This window comes from Meleagris gallopavo, chromosome 9, assembly GCF_905368555.1.
Source record: "Meleagris gallopavo chromosome 9, MGAL_WU_HG_1.1, whole genome shotgun sequence".
Lineage (NCBI taxonomy): Eukaryota > Metazoa > Chordata > Aves > Galliformes > Phasianidae > Meleagris > Meleagris gallopavo.
This window is the reverse complement of record NC_139412.1, coordinates 4696619-4715962: the sequence shown is the minus strand read 5'-3', so window position 1 is coordinate 4715962 and position 19344 is coordinate 4696619. Positions and strand designations below refer to the sequence as shown.

Below are 19344 nucleotides of genomic sequence, written 5' to 3'. Positions count from 1 at the left end.
TTCTGGGATGGGATTGTGTTTTCTTTGTCAGCTGTTCTTGCCAGCTTGCAGATGGCTGGGCCATGACAGGCTGAAGTCTCTTCATGCCACTTTCAGGAGACACCACATCTGCCTTGTTTTGAGTGAGCTGCTTGTGCTTTGCACCTCAGAGCTGCTCATTGCCTGCTGCTGGCTCTCCCTTTGGGTTTGCGTATCACCGCCTCATCAGGGCAACCAAATGGCAGCGGGTTGGCCATTAAAACAAGTGAGGTGCTGCAAGACTGTCTTTAACTGGGAGCAGAGCATAGTCTCAGTACTTTAAAAGGATTTTTCCACTTGGACTTACATATTTTTTTTAAAGTAGTGCATGGCACATGTAAGCTGAGGACACTGCTCAACAGCTGTGTCAGAGATTTGACAACAGCAGAATTTGATGTCAATTATAACTGCTAGAAATCTGATTGCAATGGCTGGCAGGTTATCTGTGAAATAATGGCTGTGTTCTAAAATAGGTTGCTAGCATCTTTGGTGCTTTCTGCTCTACTTCTGGGGGAAAAAAAGAGGTCCTATCTGCCTTCTGCTTCCATCACCGCTCCTTTAATTTTTAAGTTTGGTTACACTGATGGATCAGAAGGTCAGAACCACCATAAAATTGGACTGTATTTATCAGAGACACAACTTTAAAAGATAGAGAACTTTTGTACGAATGCACATAATGAGGCTGAACAGCAAAGACCATTTTACTTTGTCATAAGACCAGTGACTGGAAATATCTCTACCTCGGTTATACAACTCAGTGGTACAGCCTCTTTTTAAATGTTGTGTTTCAGTTCTGGAAATGATAGAGAGGAAAAAATTGAAAGGATTCAGTGAAGGGTAATGAAAATGATTAGAGGCACAGAGAACTTTTCATATGAGGAGAGATTTAAAAAGATTAGGTCCGCTTAGTTAAGACGAGATGAATAAGCAGAGACATGATAGAGAGTTGGGAGGTAATGAATGGCACAGAAGAGGCACACTGTGTAATTTTATGTGCTGTTTTCCAAAATTAAAAGCAGAGAGAAGAAAGCTATATATTTAAAAAAAAAAAAAAAAAAGTAGTTTGCTTATTATGAAAAACAACAATGGACACATTTTAAATATGTTTTCCGCAGTGCTGACTTCAGCCATGGAAGCCGCTGTTACAAGAAATGAAGATAATGAGCTTAGGAAAATGATGAGAAGGACAAAGTACTCTGGGGGAAATCCTGAGCCTGGTGGGAGGAGAGGGCAGTCCTGCTCCAGCGTTGGGTGGGAGCAAGATTCACCCTGCTTCAGTTCATCTGCTTGACTCAGTCACTTGGGAGAGGGACGATGGGAAGCTGCTGCAGATCAGATAGGTCTGGCAAGGTCACTGCCCAGAGAATGTTGGCAGCACGTACCCAGAGAAGAACACAAGATCAGAGTGTAGAAGACAGAGAACACATGCAGAGTGCTTCCATCTCCCATTTTTTTTAGTAACTGGAGACTACCTTACCCAGAGGCTATGTATGTTAGTGTCAAGAGATTTCTCTTTCTAAAGAGAAAGAACAGCTTTTAAAACAGATTTATACATAGACTTTGTGTAGAGATTTTGAAGTGCTAGCAGAACTTCTGTATGTGTAAAGCAAGAAGAATTAGATGTGATGAAAAAACAGTAGGGCTTTCATACATATGCTGCTCTTCTCTTCCAGTCTGGCTTTAAGCCTTAAGATAACCCCCTGGGTGCTTACTGCTTCATGAACCTTCCCAAACCTTACAAAGTAGGCAGTGTTTAGAGACTAGTTTCTTTCTACCTTACTAGAATTTCACTGATTTTCAATTAGGACTGGAAAATCTGGTACCCTAAAGCCCCAGAAAGTTTAAAAAGGGCAAATGCAAGCATTAAAAGATATTAAAATATTTATAGAGTGATCATTCAGGAAACTGCAGGGGTTTCATAGAATCATAGAATCATTTGAGTTGAAAGAGATCTTTAAAGGTCATCTAGTTCAACTCTCTATTCTATGGATCCAGGATCATTAGAGGTGCACATGCTCAGCTCAGCACTAATGCGTTTGGGGGCAAAGTGGATATTCTTTCATATTCATACCAAGTAAATTATATCTCATAACTTTGTGGACCGGTTTAGGAATGGGACATGTGCTTGACATCTGCGAGGCATTCTCCAGGGCATTTTCCGGAACATCTAAACCTCACTGTAGATGTTATCTAACAAGATATATTTCCTCTGCATTATTCTGAAATGTGACTTCTTTCTGTATTTATCATGTGTTAGCTCTCTTGCCCCAGCTAAGGAGAGCTTTGGTTTAATCAACACAATTGTAGGGTTGAACTGTCACCCAAAGAACAATAATATGATCATCCATAGTTCCTATCTCAATTAAATTTCAGCACTCTTTAGAGTCATTGAGTCTTTTCCCTGGGGTCATCAGGCAGTACATCCATTGCACGAGCTGAGCACACTGAGTGGTGATGCACCACACTTTAAATAGGTATTTATTGATGTGCCCAAATGGCACTTAAAATATCCAGGCAAAGATAACTTGGACAAGTTTTCACAACTGAGTCACTGATAGGACTAGGAAAAAAAATGTAAAGACCAAAACTTAAGCCTGTAAATCTCAGTGTATGCGATAAATGTGTTTTCTACTTCAGTTCACTGCATGCGTTTTTCCCTGAGTTGTACCTTTGATTTGCTGTGCATGGGAACAGTGTCAAGGGAATAATTACAGGATCTTTTCAATGCTTTTCTCATAGATTCAGAGAATACTTAGTCACCACCTGAAATCACATTCTGGAGATGCTGGATATCCAGCTTCCTTGGGCTCCATTTTATTCTTTCTGGAATCTTTGTCCTAAAGCAATCTACACCACTGAGGTTTTTGTGCTTCACTTTATAAATTCCTGCTTATTACAGCATCCTAGACAGTTCCATGCACTGGAATTTGATTTTGGGGTACCTTTGACTTTGCATTTTCCAAGTGGGTTCACACATAGACAAAACAGCTGAGCACCTTGCTGCAACTGCTGCATGCAAACAGGATTGCAGATTTCCTAGTCAATCCTACAAGACCTATGCATGGTAATTGCTCCCACCCAAACCACAAGGATTCCTCACGATAGGTAAATTGAAGCAAAAAGGACAATGTTGTGGCACTGCGTCCTGTCTGTGGGAACTGCCATATATCTGATCCAGAATAAATTATTTCAGGTGAATTATAAGCTTCTGTCACTGTTGCAAACAGACTGTAGTGGCTTCACTTCAGAAATAACAGCTACTTTCTTCAGAGAGCGATCTCACATTGGTGATCTAAAAGCAGTTAGTTCTGATAACATAAAAATCGAAGTATTCACATTTTGTGCTGTTGGCATCACTGTACATTACGGGGTGAAGATACAGGGGACACACCCTGGAACTTCACATGCCGAGATGGAGGAAATCAATCTCTTAATAAAAAAAGGCAGGCTCACTGGTGCAGAAAATCACTACTCAGGAGCCTTAAAGTGGCTCCTTCAAAAATTCATGATTATAGAATGGAATCCTGGGCTATGGAATAGTCCTGCAAGAAATAAGGATATGGAGAAAAAAAAATCCAATTTTCAACATTAGATGGAGAAAATAAAGAATAAATCCCATATGCAAAGCCATTGGTTGCAAGGAATGTAATTCTATGTTCAATATGAACATAGAATTCTATGTGAGAACACTCTCCAAGTTTTCTATATACCCAATGCTTTTCCTGAATACTTTTCAAAGTTTTGGGTTGGTTGTGGTTTTTGTTTTTTTTTTTTTTCATGCCACTTATACTAGTTCCATCTTAGTAAATACTTCTGATTATTTAGGCCAGCTGCCATTGGTAGCAATAAAGCATGCTACCTGTAGCAATATACAGAAATTTAACAATCAGTATTGACCCAATGACTTAAGCGTGCTGCTCTGTAAAGCATTTGGTCATGTTCCCTGCTGACAGTATCCACAACGTAAATGCAGTAAGCAATTAATAGCAGAGAGCATGCATCTTTGCCCTTCTAATCCATACTGTGTGTATAGCTGTCCTGAGAAGAGGCTTTCATTGCATGATGCAGCATTGCAAACTCTAAATACCCTCATTTAAAGCAGGTTCCACACTCCCTGTCTATGGGAGTCTGAATTCCTGTCTTACAATCATTTGAGGCCGTGATTTAATATTCAGTCCTGCAGTGTAGATGGCTGTGTTGGCTGATAATTTGGATGGTGTTTGGCTTGAAGTGTGACTTTTGCACAATTAGAGCAGGTAGAATGCCAGGGTTGCTTTTGCAGTATTTTAGCTCTCAGCTTCGGTAGACCTATAACACAGTTTTTGTATGGAAGAGACTGGATTATTTTAGATGTAATCTAGTCAGCTGCCTGGAAATACAGCCACTCTAAATGCAAGTTACAATGCCTTTTTACTATATTACCATACATCAAATGATTCCCTTTTTTAAAAAATTATTTTTCACGTATCTAATGCAGCTGCAGAACTATTCATGCAGGAACATTTCAGTAGTTCAGCTGATCAGCTCAGAGTCAAGAAGCAGCTTCTGACAGTTCATCCTGCTGCTTACTTAAGCATGGCTGAGTCACGACTACAGTGAATCCAGCATCTTCTTTAACTTTTATTTATTCATTCATTCATTGTTAAGGGTGCATGTGTGAGGGGCTTGGATGAGTTCATTGTACTGTCATGTAGGTGCCATTATCCCTGACTGCTGAGGTAAGCTGAGACTTGAAATACTCTTTCACACAAATACCTATTTTCTCTTCTGTTTTGTGTAGCAATATATTCATAATATTTGACACCTCACAATGCACTTCATTTTCAATAGAAGACATATTTCCCTTCAGGACAGCTGAAGGGAATTCTCCCAAGAATTAGAATTCTCTTGAAGATCTCCCAGCCTTAACTTGCCCTTTGTCAATGCTCTATCAAATAATTTATCACCGAAGACAACAGAATGGCCATTGTGTAGTTTGTTGCTCTGCACTATATTTTGAACTGATGTGCTGATAGAGGAGCCCTGGCCATGCCCAGTTGGGTTGGCACATAGAATCATAAAGTCATAGAATAATTAAGGTTGGAAAAGATCTCTAAGATCATCTAGTCCAAACATCCCCCTAGCATCAATAATGGTCACTAAACCATGTCCCTAAGAACCGCATCACTTGCTAAGCTCAGAAGAGTATGTTTTAATTGCAGTACCCCTAAATCAGGAGCACATCTGCCAGCATTCCTTAATGAAAGCTTTCTTTTGCAGTTCCCCTTCCACATTCTTTTTTTAATGAGTAGGAAAGGATCGTATTGTGTTAAATAAAAGGCAGGTGATGGATGGGAACAAACACCTGCAAAATGTAAGCTGCAGCATGGTATTTTGGTGCAAGCAGAGCAGCCATGTTGGATCACTGTTGTTTGGCAAGGAGAAAGCCCTTTCCACTGTGCAGCACCTTTTTGAAGCTACAGCCATAGCCTAGGAGTTAAGGAGAGGTCAATAAAGAAGAACGAGTGTGTGCTTGTGCCATGGTATTTAGGTTGTCTGCTGCAGTAGTGGAAAAATGGGAGGAAATTTGACCTGGTAACTGAGCACGTTATTGAATGGTGTCTGTGTCTGCATCTCACTGTTTGTCACAAGATATGGTTGTTGTTACTACTGAACTACGGGTTGCTGCAGGGAGAGGTGGCTATCTGTGGTGCTCAAGGTGATGCCAATTTGGGTTGGTGGGCATGAGCAGGCAGTGTCCAGCTGTACTTGGGCACTGCTGCAAGAAACTCATGGTGAATTCCACCACAAACCTCACAGCCAAGAGAAAAATCAAGAGCAAATGAGTTTTTTAGCATCTGCTTTGAGGGACTCTTGGCTACTGCTGTTTGTGCTGAGGTTCATTTGCTTCCTAAGAGAGCTGGAGTAAACACTGTGGATCTGTTTGCAATCTGCCCCTCTGCTGCTGCACACAAGTGGGGCCTTTTTTACCCAAAACAGCTCCAAATTACTGTACATAAACTGTAATCATCTGTCAGGAGCACTGTAGTTTTCTATTTTGCTGCTAATTGGATGATACGTTGGCAATAGTCTTTGTTAACATGGCTAGCACTGGGCAGGGTACAATGAGAGAAGGCTTTTATTTAGAAATGTTGCTAAAATACACTGAGTGTCTCCATTTGACAGCGATTGAAACCAATCGTCAATTAACTAAATAACAGCCAATTAGTTTGAAGGAAAAAGGAAGAAAATTGCTTACTTCTCATTCTTTGTTGAAGCAAATGCCAATCAGAGGATGAGAATTTTTTTTCTTTCTCCTGTGAGAAGACAAAATGTGAAAAGATGTGCAGAAAAAGTACTTTTTTTTTTTTAAATAAATACTATCTTTTTCTCATACAAGAATATTTCAGAAACTAGATAAGAACATCTTAAGATCCTGAGACATTTAATTTCCTGTGATTTTTTTAAAATCAAAATTACAATCATTATGCAGGCACAATTTTTCTTCCTTTCCTTTGTGCTGCTGCCGGATACTTGAGCACAAGGACAGCTCTGCAGAAGCTAGCTGCCTGCACAAGAAAAGCCCAGCAAACAGCTATGGCTGCAAAAGCAATGTTGGGATAGTAACGTCTGCATCACCAGACAAGCCCTTCATCTTTCATATCCCATAGGTTTTAGGGGTCCATAAAATCATACAGAATCATAGAATCATTAAGGTTGGAAAAGACCACTAAGATCATCAAGTCCAACCATCAACCCATCCCCAACGTGCCCACCAATCCTTGTCACTCAGTGTCACATCATAGCTGAGACCTCATCAAAAGTTATCCTGCTACAAAACTTGCAGCACCCAGAGACCCCAGGAAGAGTGGAGTGGTTCCATCACCCTGGCATCTTGGTCTTAGCTCCATCCCATGTTTCATGCCTGCATCCTAACCTGCTTAGAAACATAGAATCATTAAGGTTGTAAAAGACCTCTAAGATCATCCAGCCCAAGCGTCAACCCATCACTATCATAAATGGATAATAATGCCAAAAGGTACTGACTGAGTGCAGACCACTGCATGGTGAAAACCAGAGGATCAAGGCTCTCTCCTGGTTTGCTGCTCCTTATGTTAGCTGTTAGCTTGGTACCATCTCAAAAAAAGCAGTGCAGTTCAACACAAAGGCTAACTCTTGATCGTACGTGCTGTAAGTGCAGTGCTATTTAGCTCATGTCTGTCCCCAGGCAGAAGCTGATGTCTGCAGTGGGTCTCTGACAGCAATTGATGCACTGAGCAGAGGAAGAGCAAAGCTTAGAGCAAAGAAACAGCTGCTACAAGCTGCCTCAATATTGCTGGGTTAGTAGAAAACCATTTACTCATCAAAACCTGGCTTTGAATTTTTATTGCACTCTCCTCCTGAGCAGTTAAGGCCAGAAGTTAATGCACAGAGGCATAACGTGGCCGTGCTATTTGCCTGCAAAGCTGGACTGCAGCGGGCCCCGTGGGGCTGCCATCAGGACCAGGCCTACCTGATAGCTTTTAGTTGCATCAGTCGATAATTCTTCACTTAGACTTTTTGCTCAGTGTTCAAAAAGATTTTATTCTGCTACTTTGAGCTGCTCGCGGTGTCGTTTCATGGGATTCAAATTGTGTTAGTCTGTTGCTAGTACTTCCAAGGCCAGTGTTCTAAATTGGATAGCAGAGGGTAGGAGGTATGTTTTTTAATTGTCAGAAAAGCAATGAATATTGGATTCTCTTGTATTAACTGATGGGAGACTCTGCATTGCACGTATTGATCTTTTACTTTCTTGCAGGAACATTTTACACCTGAATGCAAGTTCAAAGAATCAGTATTTGAAAACTACTACGTAACATATTCTTCGATGATCTATAGACAGCAACAGTCTGGCCGGGGTTGGTATTTGGGTCTTAACAAGGAAGGAGAAATAATGAAAGGAAACCACGTGAAGAAAAATAAACCTGCAGCACACTTTCTTCCAAAACCATTAAAAGGTAATTTCTTGGCTTTGCTCCATCTACCTGAACTGACTTTGTATTGTCAGGGATGTTTAATTGCCGTGCATACATATTTGAAGGGTACAGCTAACTATATAACAAAGGTATAATATTCTGTAACACGCTCTCAGTGTAACCTGCTTTTTTTTTTTAATGCTTCTCTACATCTGCCTTTCTCTCATCTAACTAGATATATACATTAGTTTCTTTGTGCCCACATTCCACAGCATCTCTGTTACAACTAATGAAGGCATTGCTTGGAATAGCCCAAGCATTTACACAGCCATTACCAACTTGCTGTATATCTTGTCAATCTGTGCTATATATTACAGGATGTTTGTCTATTTTTGCCTGGGATAAAGCTGCAGTGTGCAGTGCTTATTCAACCACAATTAATGTGGCATCAGCATGTGTCATTAATGGTAATAATGCATGTGGCATACATATCTTGCTGTGTATTAAAAGCCAGGAGTCATCCCTGGAGCATCTGAATCAGTGCTGTGCTCAGACTCGGATTCTTCTTTGGTTAATGCAATGTGAGAAAATATCTTCATCATTGTGTTCTCCAGAAAAAACTTCCACGAGCTCCTCCCTTGTGAGCATGAAGCTCTTCACTTCTGGGTTATGCTGTTAAGACACCTTTTAAGGCAGTGTCATTCTGAAATCAGAGGGGATATTTCTAAGGTGCACGCCCTTGGGTAGGTTCCAGACTAGTTTGGCAATCTACATTTAGGAGCAGGTTTTATGCAACTGACACTGCGGTTGATCTTCATTATGTGTATGAATGCAAAGGAAGCAGAAGGCTGAAAAACCATTTTTACACTCTTCAGCTTGGTCTGTGTACACAAGTAATAGGCCAGATCACAGCTGTTAGCAGTGCTCTTTCACCATTGGTAAGGAAATGCTAGTTTATATCAGCTCGCATCTATCTTGCTAAGCTTTGCAAGTGCGGTGGGTAGGTGGGTGATTTAACTGGGAGAAAAGGTAACTAGGGTTTGTTTTTCCCTTTCTAAAATGTCATTCCCTTTAAGAGGAGCTTGGAATTTCTTAGGGTTTTTTTAAATGGAAGCTGTATTTTTTTAATTCACTCCTTATGTTGCTCACTGCGGAATGAAAAGTCTGGACGTTTAGTAGCTGGACGTTGCACCAAGAGACTGTACAGCATGCTGATGTGCTACCTCTCTTTTGCTTTGCAGTGGCCATGTACAAAGAGCCTTCTCTCCACGATCTCACAGAGTTCTCAAGATCTGGAAGTGGGACCCCAACAAAGAGCAGAAGTGTTTCAGGAGTGCTAAATGGGGGTAAATCCATGAGCCAAAACGAATCAACGTAGCCAGGTTAAGGCAAGCCAAGTGCTCTCTAAACAGAACCTTACCTCTGGATGCAGTTGAATTCTTACTAGCAGTCTTTCATCCAAATGTTCAATTGCCCAGGACAAGCCACCGAACTTGCATAGGTCACTCGTTTATCAGCCATTAGATCTACTGGTTGTCAAAGGATATACCCCAATAATGTAGAATATGCTTGTGCATATCACAAGGCACTTGGATAGCCAGCAAACATAACTGTGGATTAAATCTCGGAGAAGAGGTGTCCAGATCTTTCTCTCTCTCTCTTTTTCTCTCTCTCTTTCTCTCTCTCTCCTATGCTTTGTGGAATACGAAACAAAAACATTTCACAGCATTCACTGCTGATAAGAATTTGCTTTCCAACTAAGAAAAAGACCACTTTTGCTCTTCAAAGGAAATTTTAATGCTTATATGTTTTATAGGGGAAACAAAAAACAAATATGTAAACTCTGTTGTTTCCTTGGCTTACAGTTTTATATCTAAGGCTTGATAAAAAGATGTATCCTTTAATTTGAAATAGTGCAACTTTTTGATTTCTGAACTCCAATGGGTCTTTAAAGCTATGTCTTTCAAAAAATAATTAAAAATTCAGGGTTGGAACTGAGAGTTGGTGTCTCAGGCTCTAGCAAACAGTGTTCTTGTGGTTTTAAACACAACGAAATATAAATTTTTATAGATTTGTAGTTTCTGGTAAAGTTCTTGTGCTAACCCCAGTCTGTAGGAACTGAAATGTTTTGTTATCCCAAGTGGAAGTTGACAGAAAGGGATAAAATTATCCTCCAGTGTAGATTTCTCTTAATTCCATTTTGTGTGTCATGTTAAACTATTGTTGTGGCTTCTTTTCTAAAGACAGAAACTGTGGAATTAAGGTGACTTAATTTTTTATAAGAAACGTCTTATTTGTAAAAGTCCTTCTTTCACTGTAATGGGCACGTGAATATTGTGTAGGAGGAAGCGTTAGGACAGGTTACCCCTAAACAACATATACTTATACATGCTATTGGAAACAATTGTTTAAAAAAATTGTAGTTAGGTTTCCATTTAGGTCATCATGTCTGTTGCATGGGAGAAAGTTGGAATATTGGCCTAGAGTTGCATGATGTGTAAGATTTTGTGCATTAATCATCGTTGGATTCTGTGCTCCAAAACTGACATAGTTCTGTACAGGCAGCTTTCTGCCTTGTACAAAAGAGTTGTTTATTATTTATTGTATACACAACCATGCACTGAATAAACTATTTATATTAAGATGTACTTTTTAAAAAAGCTTGTTTGATTATATGATGTACATCAACGATTAATTTCAAGGGAAAAGGTTGGCAATTAAATTATAAAATTATAAAAGATACTGTAATTAATGTTCAGAATCTTTCTATTTAGCAAGTTATTCCCTTGTGACTCCGTACTCCATATGAATGAGAAAACATTCTTCCTTTTGGATATTGTTAGAACTGGTCTTATACGCCCAGCTGAGATACTCAAAACACAGTGACTACTAAGTGCCACAAAGTCTGGGTAACAGCCCCTTGGCTGCACGCTGTTGGAGCCTCAGTGAACCGCTCTCCTCTGCTTTGAGCTTCTCCAGCTTCTCTGTGTCTGTTCTCCTTGTTAGGCTTCCTTAGTGCAGCCACATAGCGCTACCTCGCAGCACACCTCCCCAGAGCCCTCAGTACAGGGGGACCCAAAAAGATCTGGTGAGTTCAGGACTGCTCGTGTCAGGGTGGCACCTTGAGGATGCTCCCTTGAGTTCCCTGAGCATCGCTGTAGGCACTCATCGGGGCCGGCTCGTCTGGTCTTGAGGAAATGGGCTACCATGCCTCCTGCATTTGTGCACATGTTCTGGAGAGAAAATGTACTTCTCTCCCAAGTTTTCTCTCCAAAAGCATCAACGAGAACTTTTCTACAGTGTCCATACAGTCCTGACAGGCAAGCTTCACTCATCAAGGTGTTTCAGTAAGACCTAGGAGGAACAGGTTCTCATCATGGGTGGCTGAAGAAGCAAGTCTGGAAGGGAATCATGGAAAGGGAGACAAAAAGCTGCCTGTAAGTGTTAGTCTGACATTAAAAACAGATATTCTGCTGTCTAGTATGTCTCCTTCCCTCCTGAACAAGCGGGGACAATTAGGGTTTTTTATGAACGTCAGGGCTGAGAAAAGAGAGAAGGAGATTGTTTCGCATCAAACTCCCAAATTTGTTCTTTATGCTCTTGCATAAACTCCTCTGTTGGAGCAAGGTATTGCCCTCCCCACATAACACCATTGTGGTGACCTTCAGAGGACCCGGGATCCTCATATCAACCTTTGCTGAAGGATGAAGAAGGTGGGGGAGCACAACCACGAAAGTCATTAAAAAATTGAAGATGTGCCCTGTGATTGTTTCTGGGGTTTTGATATTTCAGTGGGTCTGGAGCATTTTTTCTCTTCAGCTAATTGTGCTTTGCCTTCATGAAGCATTTTCTTAACCCTCACAGCCAAGAAAATCAGACTCATTGGGATGCATGTTCCAAAAAAAGGAGTCAGAGTGCCTTAGGAACATAAAACCTGATTAAAGGTAGGCATTGTTGTGCCAAAGCTAGCTAGACATTTTGTTCAATGCCATGTTTATTATCCTAAGGTAACTGGAGGTCTGCTGCTTTGCTTGATAGCTGCAGCCTTGCAACTCCCCATCCCGAATGTCTCCAACCTTGAAGGTCAACTGCAGCAAAGGAAAAATGCTCATCTCCCAAATTGTCGCTTCTGAAAGACCCACTTTTCATTATTGACACTGTCATCAGTAAGCATTCGCTATCAAGTCCTTAGTTTCAAAAGTTTCTAATATAGCAGGCTAGCAAAGCCCACTCTTGGGTTAAAGACAAGGAGAAATGTATGGTGATAGATGAACCATAAGCAGCTTTTTCTAAAAATTTCTGGTAAACCTGTTAAAATTATCTCTTTCAGATTTGTAGACTGGAAAGGGAAACCCTTGATAGCATCCTGCAGTAGACAAAAGCTCATATACAGTATAGGCAAAGTGGGAGATTATTTTACAAGTAGTCTGTGGAGCCACAGAATGAGAGAAATGCAGTAAAACGTGCCTTTGCAGACAGTGATGTGAAGGTGATACTCTGACCCAGCCAGCAAAGACCCTTGAGTAGACAGGAGTTTGGCTTCAGCAAAGGAACTTCAGGAGTTAGACTCAAGTATTTATTTATCTTCCTCCTTCTGCACGTGTAGATTGGCCCATTAAACAGGTAATTCTTGAGTCATACATTCATTTAAGAAGCCTGCTAGATGTTGGAAAAGTATCTATATCAGATAGCTGTCTGTGAAAAGAAAACTTACAGCCACTTTGCTCTGCCATATGTACCTGTGCAAGTGCAGTAGGATGCATGCCTGGAATAAAGACAAACCGAGCCTTGTACTGGCTGTGAGCCACCAACCACCTGCAGAAGGTTTGCTCTCGGGCCCTTCTTTATTGCAGTGTGATGGCTTATACCTCTCAGCTGCCATTTTGTTTGTCCCTGCCTCCCCACCAATGTGACCACACTCTGTGTGGCATACCATGAGCCTGGATTTGACTCAGGAGATGCAAAACTGGTACGGTGGCTTTTTGATTCACGTGGGCTTCCTCAGGCAAAGGCCCAGAGCCACTGTGGGCAGAGGCCTTATGAAAGGCTGACAAACATTGCCTGCCAACCCAACAGGAATCAGGTCACCCGTGAAAGTGGAGGAAAACTGCTAGGAGCACAACTATTGTGGGGCAAAACCTGTGCCTCTTTGAGATCCACCTATCACGGCTACTTTCTCTGAGGTCTCTGCAGGGGACTTGAACATTGCCTTCTCTGTCTGGTTTTGGGGTAAGGGAAGATGGCAAGAGCTCTTCTCTGCATCACAGAGAGATCTTTAATTTCCTTCTTCTTTCTTTTTTTATTTTGCTTTATTTTAATTTACCTCATGCTACCTCACAGCATGGTTGCATCTCCATAGCCCCTTGCTCAGACACGTTCATCGCTGGCACGATGGAAGACAATTCCCTATTTGGGGAAAACACCTCCAGGTTCCCCCCAAGAAGAACGATGCCCCTTCTGCAGCACTGTCTGGTGTCCCCACCGCTGGTTTCCAGCCCACAGGCCAGGGTTTCCAGTGGGATAAAGGTGGTGTAATGAGCTCAGGGATGCTGTGGTATGTCAGGCCTCTCGGCAGCTGAGCAACAGTGTGAGAGCCAGGTCTGACAGAGCTCTGCTGTGTCTTGAGTATCTCTGCATGGAGACCAGAGCCACCTCTAACGGTTTTAAACATCTCCCTGACATATCCTTAACCAGGACACTTTTGCAGGACAGAATCTGTATGTAACAACCTCCTATCTTCTAATAAATAAGTCTCTCTAAAACAGATTCCTCTTTGTCTGGGCTCTGATTTTTATCACTGCATGTATTTAAGGGCTTTCCATCCCAGCACTGCTGCATTACACCATTGCTTTCACTGAGATAAAGACCCTACTGTAGTAATACAGTCTTTTATGTCCCTTTGAATGAGAGTTGGGTGACCTCAGTGGTCAAGGCACACAGATGAGCCCTCCAGTTGCTGTAACATAGATACAGGCCATGGAAGACACAGAACATGTGAAGAGTTTTAGCAGCTCATGAAATGTCTTCAGTGAGCCCTGGAGTTCAGCTTCGTGCATGGTGTAAGGACAAGACAAAGCACCATGTTTTTGTTCAACTTGGGCACTCAAGAAGGCAGTGATGTAAAAGAATAGCAAAAAGCCCACTGAGAATAGGTTTGTTTCTACTTACAATGTGATTTGTTCTAAAGAGCAGAAACTTCAGGCTTTTTTCCATTTCTTTTGGGAGAATACATTCTTGAGAATGTCCAAACTCAGATCATAGCTTAAAATTTAGAAAAAAATAACTGGAATAAATGAGCAGAGCTGTGGGATCTGACCCTTCCAGGCAGGTGGGCAGCAATGTTCTTGCCTTTTAGAAAGCAGGGTCTTGAAACAAGCTTGTTTTTGCTGCTTAATTTTATTGCAGGTCTGCTCTGCTAGCGGAGCTCACCCTGATTTGGGAACATGCCATGGCATAGGGAGGGTGGATATGGGGAATGACACAGTCACCCTGCCCTACTGCAGCTCCCCTCATGGGGAAGCTAAAATATTAAAGTAAAACCTAAATTTGAAACACATTTTACATTAATCAGGGAAATTGAAGTAATAAATTATTCCATCTCATCAGAAATGGAAGACAGTTTATAGGGTTCCCTTCAAAGATCATTATTAATAACACAGAAGATAAGATTCTCAAATACCACCTATGGAAAATTACTTTCAAGCACCCACAGGCCATGTTTTTTCCTCAAATCATATATTTGGCATTTCTCACCTAAATTCAACAACTGGAGGGGCAGGATGAATGTCTTTGTCTTGCATGGGCCACCCAACATTGCATATATTTTTCACACTTTTTCTGAGCTTGTCCCCTTGCTGAGGACAGAGCCACTGGTCCACCCCCACCCAGGGACCATGCAGCAGCATGGGGAGGGCCGTGGCTGGTGCATGTTAAAATTAATTCATTAACAAATAGACTGCAAAGCTCCAGAAAGTAATTTGTCATGATTCACTACCCACGCCTTGAAGAAAACGAAGGTACAAACAAAAGCCCTATCCAACCAGGGTGAACAGAGTTATTTATTTATTTTTGCCTTTTGCATATTGATTTAATTCTATTATGGGACCTGTTTTCACAAAGCAAGGCCATGCATGTGGAGTGAAGGCACAGACCCCATTGTCCAAAGCTTTGCAGCAAGGAGATTTTGTACACACAAATATCACTATGTGTATTTTGATGGAAACCATACTGAGAGCTGGAATACAGAGCTATCTTGGAGGCCTGAGCCAGAGTCACTGAAAACTGTCTTCCTACTGTCAGCTCAGGATCAGCCCTAAAAACAAAAATGTAAGGGACAAAAATCCGTGGAAGGAAAAGGTTACAGACATTTTCTCAAGGAGAACAGGAAAAAGAACGTGAGGGGAAGAGTTTACCAGAATTATGTAGATGAAGAACACTTGGGGCATCCCTATAGCTGCATGTACACAAGTTCCAAGGGAGCGGCAATGGGAATAAATTGCAGAAGGAAACTGATTCCTCTTTGGGGTAGTTCTGGTGACAGCAGAACTCAGGTTAGTGTATGCATAAGGCTGTGAACAAATATCACACTCAGGCTCCTCCAAATCACTGCTCTAGCTCTACAAAGATATTTTAGACTGATGCTTACAATGAAAACAGGCAGGGAGATGGAGGAGGTGATAAAGCCTAAAGATCACTCCCCAGGAGAGGCAACAAAGTCATTGCCTCTCATTGACATTGTGTCCCATGGCAAAATACTGCTGCACAGTTCAGACCTCTCTGCTGTGGATGTCTCAATGCCCCATCTTAATCTCAGCTGCAGAATACTCTATGGGCTCTGGAAAGTCTGGAGTGCCATGTTGATTTAAAGTACCTTTATCGAGAGCAGCACTGCTGAAGGAGCTCAGACATTACCTCATGCATAAGTATGTTGTAGTGGTTAATCTGTGAAATATTTTTAGATAACAAAATTAACCGGTTCAAAACTTAATTAATCCTATTTCTTTCCCAAATGGCTTCCTTCAAATAGTACTTGAAATAGTTTTACTTTCCCCCATTGTCTGCCTAATACACTGATGAACTTTTCCTTCTGAGCTTCTCCTTCTTTTAATTGTCTGCTCATTCAACCATGCCTTCTGATAATTGAGTTAATAATATAGAGACATCTTTAGAAATTAAACTTTTTTTCCCTGTTAATCAAAAGCAGAACTTTTTATTGTTGTTTAGAGGGCTGTTTTTTAACTTTCTTCATTAAGAAAAAAAAACGAAAAACAATAATGGCTTTGGAAATATTGGCAACATTTGAGAACCCACCTGTTTCAGAGATGTTGATGAAGATATTATTTTGCATTAAATAATGAAGTTTTCTAGGGAATTTCAGTCAGCAGATGTTATGCTCACATAATGATTGTAGATTGAGCAAAACAAAGAAAAACCAAAGGAAATCAAATACCAGTGAGGCGTTTGGGTGCTGCTAACTCATACCAGCTAGCGTCCTTTTCTGTTTAGACAATTCCTAAGGCTCTACCTATGAACACAGCATCAGTTTCACCTCCTTGGCCATTCGTATTTTTTCCAGTTGTACCCTGTTCTGCAAATTTAATCACTATTCAGTGAAAAATCAAGCATTCCTGCCTTGCTCCACCTGCCGAGAGCAGCGGCCTTCAATGAACCACGTGGAGCCCAAGCATGCGTCAGTCTCCCATGGCACATCCGTGGCATCCTGGCTGGCATATAAAGCCAACATCTCATTAATGCTCTGTAGCATTTGACTGAACCAGTGGTCAATCATTTTCAACAGAGGCAAAAGAAGTATTCTTTCATTATGCCCTATGTCAGATAGACAACATCCCACTTGGAGTTCAAATTCTGCCAGTGAGGAAAACGTCTTCACACAGGCATGCTGAGATAGATTACATATATACATACACACATAGACATGTATGAAAGATATGTAAGTATACATATGTTTACATGCATAGACATTGCTCATGTTTGTCATATGAGTGCTTCTAGGCATCCTGAACAGGGGAGAATGGTATTGACACCACAAGGAATTCAACATGGTGAAAAACGGGCTCAGAGCTCTCAGCAGCAATTAACCTTGCCATGCAGTAAACTGGAAAATGGTTAGGAGACATACGGGCAACCCCTGCCAGCCTTGCTCAAGCAAGCACTTCCACTACCCCCACTCTGCCGTGGGTAATGGCTGATCCACCTCACAGCAATCAGGAAGGGGCTGTACTCTGCTAGAACTTTTTCATTGCTTGATCAAAGGTCACAGTGGGAAAGGCTTTGATCAGTCAGGGCGAAGAACAACACTGAAGAATTGCTCAGAAATGGTGCGAAAGAGGAAAGCAGACTGCTGCCCCTTGCCCAACACAGCAATAAGGAGTGGGAGGAGGCTGCTAAAACTTCACAGGAGACTGCTCAAAGATCTCCAGGCTTTGAAAACTGCCGTGGAAAAGCAGAAGGGTTTAAGCAGCTCACATAGATTACAGCACTGAACGGAGCTTGCCAGGAATTATGAGAAAAGAGTTGGGGGGTGTAGAAGAAATGCTAAGTCACAGCCTGATAAAGTGATTGAGCACCTGGTGGGAAGGCAGGGCCAACCCAGGGGAGCTCAGGTGCATGCAATGAACCTGAGTGACCAGAAGAGGTAGAGCCAGGATCCACTCCTTCTCAGACCTCATTTAAAGGGTGGCAGAGGAGGGAAAGGTATCTTGTTGGAGATTCCTGTCTGCTGGAGGTCTTACAGAGGTAAGGAGTTTTTTTTTTTTCATTTTTGTATCCATAGCTGCTGTATTTGGGGTTGTTCTCATTTGCTGTAGCCTAGGACTGCGCCACTCTGTTATTATTGTTGTGTTTTCTATCGCGCTACAGCATTACAGGGTTAAAAGCTTTACTGCTAACTGTGTTAAAGCAAATTAAAAGTATAGAATCAAAAAAGTGCTGGGAAGAGGGATACACCTAGGAATATCTCTTGAGTGGGATGGCATTAATGATGACTCAAAAGTGGCAAAGAAGTTGTTGGAAGTTGGGCAGCCTACAGATCTTGGCATTTGTCTTAGTACCAGAAGTCTTCATTAAATGTTAATGAAGCTTCTAGCCATCTGGTTCTGAACTCCAAAGACAGTCTCTGCCCTGATTGCTCACAGTGTAGGGTAAGTCTCTTCCTTACCTCCTTGGATTGGCTCCAGGAGGGAAATCATTGGGGCCGTGGATGGATTCACTAAAAGGAGTGAGCTTGTTAAGCACAGATATATTATGTCCTGCTACAAACAAGCCCAAGGCCAGTCTGAGGAGCAATGGTTTTAATCCACTTCATATTTATCACCTAAACCTAGAGCTAAAACTAAATAGTTGCTGGATAACCAGAAGAAAATCAATTCAAATACATGATCAGAGTGGTTTGTGTTGGCTCACCTATGCGGTGGACAGTCATACTCAACCAAAGTCCTGATCTGTGTCCAAATGGATTTCAGGTTATCACTATGAAACCATGATGGACAAGTTTAGCAGCAAATGTGTACATTCCTCTTTCCCATAAGTACTCTTAGAACACAAACACTGTAAGCAAAATAGCTCAAAATTCACGTACACTTCTTAATAATAGGGGCTCTGCAAAAAAAAAAAAAAAGCTGTTATGTATGCCTAAAATGGCATAAAAAGAGAGTGCAACAAAAGAGCAACAGAACAGCATTGTAAGTATGGCAAACAATTGCAGGGAAATTACTTTGAAAGTTGTTTTTCCTTGTTACATAAATAACTGGAAGCACCAAGTAGTACACCCAACCTATGGATTTCAGTGATCAGTTGGGACCACATGGCTCTCCCTCTCTGCCCTCCATGAAGAGAGGGGATGAGAAGGAAGTTTGGTCATTTTAAAAACAACCAATGAACAGCTATAAAAAAAACACTGTCTCTTTGCTGTACGATAATGCGTTGTGGGGTGGATGAGACTGGAAGCCAGCTCAGCTGAGCACTGCTTGGGAGAGCTGAGGTTGGGCAACAGATGTGATAGCAGCAGCCTCATCTGGCTTGGGTGTCTGAGAAAGTGGTTCATTGGCTCAGCATATCCGTAATTATACTTAATTCTGGTCAGAGACATTTATCTTTCTCTTGCATAAAACTCACACAAATGCAGTTAGTAAAGCACAACATTAGCATGCACCCAGATCTCTTGCTAATGTCAGGAATCAAACCAGCTGGTGACTTGATGAAGGTAAATGTCTGTGCTGCATCTCATATGTGCTGATGTATGCAGGCTTTGGGAGCCAGATGGGATAACCTTTACAGCACACTATGTATGCAGCACCAGCAGCCAAAGTGGACAAGAGTGTGAAATTCCCTGCAAGAACACAACCTTCAGCTCCATGGCCAAGCATTTATTTGT

General features: G+C 41.5%; 1 protein-coding gene across 3 annotated transcripts in view; it reads left to right on the top strand.

Annotated features, from left to right (window-relative positions):
- The window catches only part of FGF13 (fibroblast growth factor 13), a 211478-nt gene extending 197760 nt beyond the window's left edge, over positions 1 to 13718 (top strand). For all 3 annotated transcript variants that reach the window (XM_085230680.1, XM_085230681.1, XM_010715215.2), the window contains 2 exons: positions 7796 to 7994; positions 9194 to 13718. In XM_085230680.1, coding sequence (XP_085086806.1) covers positions 7796 to 7994; positions 9194 to 9330 — 336 coding nt within the window. In that variant the 3' untranslated portion in view covers positions 9331 to 13718. The remainder of the gene's footprint in view (positions 1 to 7795; positions 7995 to 9193) is intronic.
- Positions 13719 to 19344: the final 5626 nt, after the last annotated feature.